Source organism: Parasteatoda tepidariorum, chromosome 4, assembly GCF_043381705.1.
Source record: "Parasteatoda tepidariorum isolate YZ-2023 chromosome 4, CAS_Ptep_4.0, whole genome shotgun sequence".
NCBI classification, from domain to species: domain Eukaryota; kingdom Metazoa; phylum Arthropoda; class Arachnida; order Araneae; family Theridiidae; genus Parasteatoda; species Parasteatoda tepidariorum.
This window is the reverse complement of record NC_092207.1, coordinates 20655141-20665902: the sequence shown is the minus strand read 5'-3', so window position 1 is coordinate 20665902 and position 10762 is coordinate 20655141. Positions and strand designations below refer to the sequence as shown.

Genomic DNA, 10762 nt, shown 5'->3' with positions numbered 1-10762 from the left:
ATGACATGTAATTCGTTAAACCTATTAGAAATGTGCTATAGTATAAAATCTTAAGATAAAATTTCTAAAACTGATATCTCTTTAAAAAGGTTAAAATTTTGGCTATAATTAAGTCTATTAAAAATTTAAATAAGAGAAATTGCAATGGAAAAACCCTGCATAAACAAAACATTGAATTTCGGAAGAAATCTCGTTTGGTGAGAATGCTCTCTCATGTCAAAAAATACAAAATAAACTGACCTCAAATAAAACTCCAAGGACTTCGAATCAAATAATTAAGGAAACTATAATCACGTTTAATATAAAAGGAAGATTTATTAACTAAACAATAAAATTACAGCATCGCAGTTCCAAAAAACAAATCTCACACTCACTCAAAATAACAATTTACCTTCTAATTAGTCACCATAGCAACCACAAAACTCTTCTCGTTACCATCTATAAACTGATATATAATAAATAAATTATTTAACAAAAAATACGATGCGCATAAGCACATAATATTTTACACTCTGGTTATTTCAGTTTCCGTTTTTAGAAGCGCTATATGTTGAGCCATCCAATCTAGATTTGGCATGTGACATTTTTAGCTGCAATTATTGGTTGATTTTTTAGCGTTGCCATTCGGAGAGTTGTAATGAGGCTTTTTTTTATCGCCGTGTAAGAGAAATATATATATAGATAGATTAAACACAACGTTATTAAACACAAGATAATAATAATTTTATTTTTTTTACTCTTAAAAATTAACATTTTACAATGGTATATTTTACAATATAATCTGTGTTTAACTAAACATTTTTGATTCATCTAATTTTATTCCGAAACGTTCAGGCTATGTTAAGTAAACCTTGGTTTTGAAAATTTGTTCAGTAGTATATATTTAATTAATTTGTGATACCAGTGAAAAAATTAACAAATATATTTTTTCCCTTGCATAGAGTGATTCAAGTATGAAACAAAACCCGTTTATTTTTTTTATTATTATCTTGTATATATAATTTTGCATTTATTTTTATTTATTGTAGGGACGTACACTTCACAGCTTACCAATGGCCTTAATTGGAGTTTTTCAGATACTTGGGGGACTGGTAGCTCTGACACTGCCAGAAACTCGTACCAAGAACTTCCTGAATGAGCCAACGGTTCTGCCAATAATGCCTCCTTGCGCTGCTGATCACTGGGCAGACGAACATAATTGCTCTTGCTGTAAAAATCCCCACAAGTAAGCCCTTTGAAACTTGTCTCCAAATACAGGATGCCTTAGATTAACCTCGCTGTTTTTTTATAGTTTATAACAGAAAAACAATAAGGGTTTTTTTTAAGAAAAAAAAATGATTGTGGTGAAAATCGTTAACGGAAGACAATCATTTTTATGCTTCCCATTCTTAGTTCATATTATTTTAATATTTCCACAGATGGCAGCACTTAAAACTAAGGGTAAAAATGAGAATTCCCAGAAAGAAAATATTTTTTAAAGTTTGTAATAGAAAGAAAAAAAACCAGTTAAAGTAAAAAATATATATAAATATCTTGCCGAAAATTTTTAATGCATGACATAAACTCTTCTTCTTAAAATTTACCAGTTTTAGTTTAAAACATTTCCCACAGATGACAGATAAAACAAACTTAAATTAAAGGGGAAAAAATGAAAATCATGACAGTCTTTTAAACTATTTTAATGAATGGTTTCATTTCAATATTTTCTAAATATCGACCGTCATCCATAATTTTATGTTATATTGTGATATACGGTGATGCCGTTTCTTAATATTTATAAGCTTAACGTAGGAACGTTGTAGTCCAGTGGTTAGAGAATCAGACAGGAGTTCGATCTTCGACTCCACCAAGATTCACCGAGTACATACAAAATTCACCGAGTGCATACAAAATACATGCTCGTAAAATCTGTGGAATCAAAAGTCCTGTGCCCGGTCGCTGAGCAGAACCATGGGTACAGAGATTTGGAAAATATGTTTCTTCCCTTTTATAACTATTTCTGAATTGAGGATAGCTTCCCGTATTGAGATAAGATTTCTTCGAATCATCCTCAGGGTTATTTCCCAGACTGTCGCCACAGTTCATTGCGCAGTTCTAGTGCAACGTAAATAAAATACCTACCTACCCATGAGTTTAACAAACGCTTACCAGATATTTTTATGGCTAAGTGAATATGCTCCAATAGCTTTGTTTTAACCTTAACTTTCTGTCGAATATAAACTTTTGAATACAAATCAGATTTAGAAGACCTTGTAAGTTGGTTATACGTAGAATAACACTTTAAAAACTTTATAACAATGAAATGTTTGACGTTGGAATACGAAAGCCGTTTTCTGTTATTTCCTTTATTTATTTTCCGACCGGCCTGTGTAGGAGGCAAGGAACTGTCCCTGCATCAGAAAGGTCCTGGGTTCGAATCCCGTGCAAGGCATGGATGTTTCTTTCTCTTTCTGTGTGTTCTATCCTTTCTCCTTTGTTTTTGAATGTGACCCGCTCTATAAACGGGTTGTAGTTGTGTGAATGGCGTGACAGAAGTCGAATTACTGGCCATAGATGGCGCCACTGAAAAACAGGAACAATTGCACCCCCACTGCCTAAACAGACAGACGACAAAAAAAAAATATTTATTCATTTTATGTATTTTTTTTTTTTACAAATTGGAAAATTCACAAGTAAAAAAGGTTTTATTTATAACACAATGATATCTTTGCTTGGTAGATAATTTAAAATAAAACTGCAGTCGCAGAATAATTACGACCATGAAATTCCCAGAATGTATTAATCATTTTTTTATATTTTTTAATTCACGTATCATAAATTTTCATGCTTAATAATTGTCCAATTTTTAGTTTTTTATTATCAAGTAGGAAATTTTATAATTATTTATATATTATGTATAAATGAAAAAAAAATTAAATATTTTAACTATACCTCCAAGCTTGATGAATAAATAATAAATATTTTAGGAGCAATCCAGGTAATGGAAAAGTCAACCCAGCATTTCCGGAATCCCCTATATTTAGGTACGTAGAAATGTACTTAATAATAACATCTGCATGTAGTATTTATTCGCTTTACATTTAATTTTCCTTAAACTTACTTTAAAATTTACTTACAAAGTAAAATGATGCATGCAATGAAATAAAATCGAATGCATGGGTCTATACATCTTAGTAAACCAATTGTTTAAACTTAAAGCTTGTCACTTTTTAGTGTTTGTCACAGACTTGTTGAAAGCGTTAAATATGTATACATTTAAGATTACTTATCCTAGAATTGCTTTTGAATTGCTAGAATTGCTAGAATACACATTAGCAATAAAGGATGGAAAATACAAGTGAAAAACAATGCGACCAAAACCACAGTTGCGGAGGTTGAAAATATTTTTTTTTAAAAAGGGAAAAAAGAAAAACCCCAGTAGTCGAAAGAGGCAAATCAGGAAAAAATGTATTTCCACGCGCTATGTAGAGTTGCCAATGAACTCATGTCATTAACGAGGGAATGGGAATTCATATCAAGAAACAAAATTCACGGACAATATGAGCTGATGTGACAGGGTGTGCAGAATTTATATTGGCATTATCGAAATTGAATTTAAGCCAAAGAGCAAAAAATGCGCGGTAATAGATGATTTATCACATTCTTCATAACTGACATATGTATCGTGCTCTTTCGTTTAAACTTCAAAGCGGGTCTGACTTTACGGATGTAGTGAAAGTCGCACTGGCAAAGTATGTGGTAAATTCCCCAGCAATTTCCAAATACAAGTGACTTACATTTAATAAACTTAATACTTACTTAAGTGATATAAACATTAATAATATGGACAAATACTTCGCAAATTATGAGAGAGAGTTTACAATAAACTTTTCAATTTTGAATTCTATTTGTCATTTCGTACTATTAGTTTACACTCTAACTATAACTTGTTCAAATTTTCAATTGTTAATATAATACTTTTCATTCATCCACTCAAATTCAATTACATATTTTTTTAAACATTAATAAAATTTAATTTATTCATATTAGTTCGATATGGGGGGAAATGTTTTTTATTATTTTATAAAAAGTAACTAAAATAAAATTTTTCTTTGTTGATCTTTGTAGGAATTTATTTTAATTTTTTTTTCATATAACTTGTTATGATGTTAACTCGTTGCCATTAACATGTAGCATATTTAGAGTCACTTATTTAGTTTCTAGCACCCTAATTAGTGTAATTACTTCATCTTTTCGCTATTCCTTGCATTTTAAAAAGAACTTGTGTACTACCCAAAGTTCATCAATGTTTCTGAAAGAATAAACTTTTTATAAAAAATAATTTGTCAATACCATGAATTCATCTAACTTAACTTTTAAAGTCTGGCCTAGTAGTTTAGACAATTTATCTTCTTACAGATCACTATGTTTGTTTTCTTGTTTAGAAGCTGTTTTAGGAACTTATAGTTTGCAAATGACTTAAACATCTTTAGGGACCTCATTAATCCTGCTAATGTGCGGGATGAAAATTAACTGAAAGACTTCATATTTTATCCAACGACAATCCATTTGTAGCTACTGCTAGACGTTCAACTACGTTTCTATAGAGTCTTTGTTTTGCAGTTACTAAAATGTGTATCAGAGAAGAAGAATTGAATTATAATATAAAACGACTGATTAATAATCCTAAATATGTATCTCTATTAATTCTAAATAATATTGCGTGTTCTATTCCTATGCGTGAAATTTATGGACATGTGACACTTTCTTATGAATAAAGAATAATTATTCTTTTTTTACGGCATGTCAGATTTGTTTAGCTTTGATTTTGTTTTATTCATAAGAATTGTAACTCGTTGGCAATATGTTCTATCCTATCATGTCTTCTATAAATGGCTAATAATAGTTAATCAAAAATACCTTCAAATGAACAACACAATTAAAAAAACGCAGAAAAAGGGAAATTGACACGCATAGTTCGCTGATACTTAGACAGACAAAGAAACAAATATTTGATCTTGATGCTTATTAGAGTTCGTTTACAGATGGCGCTGATGACTATAAAAAATAATTTCTGGGCGTGAGATAAAATAAAAAAAAACGGATTATCTTAATGACTTTTGATAGGTTTTTCAAGTTCTAGGACTCACTCTTAAAGGTTAGAGGAAGTGATCTCAAATATGCTAATTAAATAAGGGCAAATGATATTGCAAGTCACGAAATCAGATAAAAAAAAAAAATTTCGACGAATTCAGATTTCTGATCCCCAAAATATCAGTTTGGACCCCTTAATTTTATTTTTGCTTGTTTTGTCATATCTTATGAACTTTTCGAGCGAATTGAAAGTTTTTCGTACACAATTATAAAATTCATCTATTCTAAGATAATTCCCTGCAAAAAATAACTTTTAATAAATAACTATTTTTTTTTAATTATTTTATTTAATATTAGTTGAAAAATATTTTGAATTGTAAGGTACGCAATTTTTCACATAATTTTGAAGAACGTAACTTTACTTGGAAAAATACAACATTTGAGTGAAATCAGTCAAAAAGCTCCTGAGAAATTGAATTTTAAAACTACACTTATTTAAAGTTCGATTTCTCAGGAACAATTTTACCGATTTTGTATTTTGCCATGTAAAATTACGCACTTCAAAGTGATGTCATCATCATATCTGGCTAGACAGCCCAGGGTGGGCCATTGCCTTCTTTTGAATTCGAATCCACTTCTCTCTACTTTTGACACTTGTTCGCCAGTTTTTCTCCTTTAGAGTAAGGAAATCAGTCTCAACTAAATCCAACCATCTCAGCCTGGGTCTACCTCTTTTCCTGTTCGTTAGGGGTTTGTGTAACAGGATTTTTTTTTAAATTTGAGTCATCATTCCTTCTGAAAATGTGAGCTGCCCAGTTCATTCGATCAAAGTGATGTAGGCAATTGTATATCGTTCAATTCAAATTTTTTTGGACTATTACTAAATAAAATAATAAAAAATAGTAAACATTCACTAAAATTCTTTTTTTGTAGGGAATTATCTTTAAGAAACAAACTTTATAATTGTGTGCAAAAAATTTTCAATTCACTTAGAAAATTCTCGAGATGGAGCGAAACACGAAGCGAAAATAACATTAACATTAAATTAACATTAAGGGGTCCAAACTTTAGATCGCTTTCATGTCCAAACTATTGCGACCATATGTCAAAGATTCCTTCTACCCCATGTATTTTAGAGGTCAAAAATTCTAATCCGTCGAAAAAAAGATATGTTCATTCCGAGAAAGTACGTTTTTTGTCTGATTTCGTAACTTAAAATATCGTCTTCACTAATTGATTAACATATTTGTGATCAGCCCTTCGAGCCTTTAAAATTGAGTCATAGAACATGAAAATTCAATCATTAGATGAAAACATTCATAGTAGTACGTCTTTTATTTATTTTTTTACACATTTTACATTATTCCATGTTGAAATATATATATTTGCTTAGGCACCAGTTAAATTAGTTCTCAGATTGCACTTTTCTGTTGTTGCTGATAGTAGTTACTTGGAAAACATTATTTGGAAGCTTTCTCAGTTCACCGGCCCCCTCAGTAGAACAGTTTTGTAACTAGTAATCATGATAAGAATATTTCTTCAGATTTTTAGAGTTGAACGCAGCACAATTTTTATTTTTTCCAGTTATCTTTAAATTTCTAAGTTCGTCTGTTGTTTTTAGAACAACCGTTTTATTGCTCTTTCTTAGCGCCTATGTTGTTTATTCTTATATCGACCCGCCCTATTCAAGGGCACACGAGAGTAGAACATGCATTCTACAGACAAAACATACGTTAAACATACATAAAACACATAAAATTACAACAAGAATAAATGGCTTATACAGAGAATAGAAAATGAAGCTGAAAACACTTCTCATTCTAACTCTGAAGAAAAACAAAAGGGACATTTAGAAAAGAAAAGAAAAATTCTAGACTATAATAGAGAATTATAATTTTTTTTTTTTGAAAAAGAAAGAAGAAAATTATTTTTTTTAAATATAATTTTTAGAAAATGAAATATATCAAAAGCCTGAAATTGAATCCAAAACAAGAAAGTCTGATAGTTTAAAAAAAGGATAAGAAGAAATATTTTACTAAGATAGAGAATTATAATAATTATTATTTATTTATTTTTCTTCCTTTTTTTAAGAAAGGGTAACCCCTTTATACCCATTTTTTAGGTTTACGATCATAAATGTTCCTCACTATTAAACAATGAGCCATAGCCTTGAAATTTTGAACCAAACCAATAAAATAAAGGACCCCATGGCTCAGACATCAGTACGGACTAGTTTTCGAGAAGCAGTTTTTGATGGAACTAACCCTCCTTTGAGTTATATGGGGATTAAAAACGTGAAAACTTTCCACTGTTAGTCCAACGTCAAGTTGATTCTAACCCATGATCCATCTACCACTGAGGATATCTTTAGGTCAGCACTGTAGGCGACGCGAGCCAGTAGCAGAATGTGTATCGACCAGCTATTATTGTTGGGGTTCGATCACCTTCATTGAGAGGCGAACACTCTATGCTTTGATCCACTGTGACCTTATGATGGAATATTTTTAGAGTTTATTTACCAAACTATTCTTATTATTGATGTTTGATAAAAATAATATTCTAACTTATTATTATATGATTTATTTTTTAAGCCTTCTGCGATGTCAAGAAAGCCAAATGTCTTACTCAGGACGAGAATCGGCAATGTCAGACATGAGCAATCCTAAAATGACTGAAAGACGGACATCCTTGGATGAACTTAAAGTAACAGTCCTTTGATAGATCCGCTGGAGATACGCATAGAAGGAGAAAATAAAGTATACGAGTTTCGTCAAATGCCAAGTTAACCTGGAATTTTTATACAGCCTAATCATAGATACATTTATTCTAAATTCATTTTTTTATTTTGGACACTTCTAAAAAACGTAAGTTGTAAACACGTAAACCAGAAATTCCAGCAATTTTTTTTTAGTTTTAGGAAATTTAATTAGAAATGCTGTAGAATTGTGTTCATAAAAATTGTCATCCAGCCTTAACTGAGATTTACTGCATGCAAATACAGTAAGGGAAAAATTTCGTATAAATTAAAACAGTAACTGAAAATTTGCGAAATGAGGCAGGCAGTAGTCATTTTTTTTCGCAAACTTTCTCAACTCAGTTTTTGTTTACTTTCATTAACAAATACAAAATGTTACAGTTACAAATACACGATGTTTTAGTTACCAATACAAAATGTAATAGTTACAGATATTTCAGATTTTCATAATGATACGAAATGAAACAATGAAATTAAGGTTTGTAATTTCAAATCGAGTTTATGCTTACTGTGTCAATGTGCAGATATAACAACAGTTCCAGATTCTACAAACTATTTTGAAAAACAGTAGAGAACTAAAAATTTTAAATCTGCAGATTTTTGACTATTTTGTCATCTTTTTAATCAACACGGCTCTTAGCTCAACACGGCTATACTGTAACTAAGAGACGTTATCACATAAGCCGTAGAATTATTCAGAAGTAGTGGTGAGTAAAATAGCTATAAATCAAATCTACTAAAGCAAGAAACATACATTAAAAGACTACCATTCGAAAATATTTATCCGCTGTCTGGAGCAAGTTGACATCTCTGGATATGTTTTAAACACTGATATTTGTTAGACAAATATTCTTTTTTACGATTTTTAGTTCAACTATGATTTCAATAAAATTATTTGTAACTTAAATGTTCAAAACATTAAACTTAAGAAACTATATGAAATGTAATCCTCACTCTAAATTTTAATTTAGAAAATTGCCCAATTATCGAATAAACCAAAAAAATTATAAAAATGAATGGAGAATAATTTTTTAGAGCAAACTAAATTAAAATATTTATAATTTATAATGAAAGACATCACTAATTTTAGTAAACTGCTGTTTAGTTTTTTTAATCGAAATTATATACCTTTCTATTAAATTATTTAAATGTTACATTTTTCATGACGACGACTTAAAATAATCAACAATTTAAAAACCCATCATAAATAATCATTTACCTTAGGAGCAATTTTTTCTTGGTAAATAGACTCAACCGATTGACAAAATTATGCAACGATAAACCTAGATTGGAAAGCGTAAATCTTGCCACAACGACCTACATAAAATCGAACAACCAAACATAGGTCCTATCTTGACTGAATTGAACAAGTCCATATAACCCAAATATGGACTGAGAAACTTATATTAAGTATCGAATCAATCAGGCAATTCCATCCAGGCGAAATATCGATTGATAATATTGATTGTAGGGTAAAAATTCTGTTCAATCAAGTTAGTAAGAGAGCATTCGTCGATAGACTTAGGTTGGAAAACCTAGATTTTGACTCAATCATCCTAGACATTATAAAACAATTAAAAATAGGTGCTATTTAGACTGAATGAGAGAAATCTGAAGCCAGATACGGACTGAATAATAACTATTAAGCATCCAGCGAATCTGACATTTCTATATGGGGCCCATGTCGGTAAGATATTGATTGATAACGTTCCCTTAATCTATCATTCAGCTAAGATTCTCAACACATTTGTCATATAAAATTGAATATTACATATAAAATTATTGCTACTAAGGTAAATAAATTTAGAAATAGAGATATAATTGTCTTTAATTAACGTAAATAGTATTTACTCATTTTAAATAACTATATATTAGGTGATATTTTAAAAAAAAATCCGTATAATATTTTTTATTCTTTTTTTTTACGATTATATAATAAGAATGTTTTTATGGTATTTAGAAGGTAGTAAATGTAGGCGCACTTTTAAAAACAGGTTTATCTCCTGTGAAACACCTGAAATGAGTATAATGTGCACATTGCCAGATTTAATGAACCTGAGGCAACTCTATTGATATTATGAGAGAAGCTAAAGGAGTGTAACATAAGATGATAGTTGACTCATAAGATGATAAGCTTAACACTGCCATTTCATAACCTGTATACTTATAAAAAGATATATGTGAAATGTTGTAAACTATTTAGGAAAGTTGAAATATATATTAACTTTATTCAAAGATAATGCTATTGTTTTTTAAAAGAAAGATAAAAAAAAGTAAATTGATAATTTTAAGTCAATTACAATTTGTTTTGTGTCAGAAATGTTAAATGTTGTATTGATAATTCATACACATATGTAATTGATTTTATCATCCTAACCCTTTTTTAAATGCATTAGACTTATGGTGAAAAACGTTGAGGTTTGTAAATAACAAACACTACCCCCCCCCCCTTAATATTGTCTACTAGCAAATGACTTATCTTCACAAGGTTTGCCTTGCTAGACCAAAGAAATTTACAATGAAAAAAAAATAATTAAAAATAAATTGCCTTCAAATAGTTTTTTCTTCTTCAAAACACAAAAGTAATTCATGAACATCTATTAAAACTGCACTTCACAGAAACAACAGTATTTAAGAAAGGGTTAGTTAAAATTTAAATAAATATCATGAAAATAACAAAGTGGTATCTGTTTGTAAAAATTAAATATTTTATGCATCCTCCTAATTCAAATATTAAGTTGTACTTGTGAAAAAATCTGTTTTATTATTGTTGTGTGTTATAAAGAATTGTGAAATAATATATTGATAAATATATATACAGTTGTGTAAAAAATATGTAAAGAATGGTGAATTTGTGTATGAAAATGTAGGATTTATAACGTGGTTTTTTATTTTTTGATGTGTAATCGTTAGTTTATTTAAAGTATTATTATT

General features: G+C 29.6%; 1 protein-coding gene across 3 annotated transcripts in view; it reads left to right on the top strand.

The window, feature by feature from the left end:
- Positions 1-10372, top strand: part of LOC107446312 (beta-alanine transporter-like) — a 153058-nt gene extending 142686 nt beyond the window's left edge. For 2 of the 3 annotated variants that reach the window (XM_071179490.1, XM_043042739.2), the window contains exons 9-11: positions 1029-1225; positions 2967-3023; positions 7665-10372. In XM_071179490.1, coding sequence (XP_071035591.1) covers positions 1029-1225; positions 2967-3023; positions 7665-7791 — 381 coding nt within the window. In that variant the 3' untranslated portion in view covers positions 7792-10372. The remainder of the gene's footprint in view (positions 1-1028; positions 1226-2966; positions 3024-7664) is intronic. The other variant, XR_011636552.1, reaches the window with a different exon arrangement.
- Positions 10373-10762: the final 390 nt, after the last annotated feature.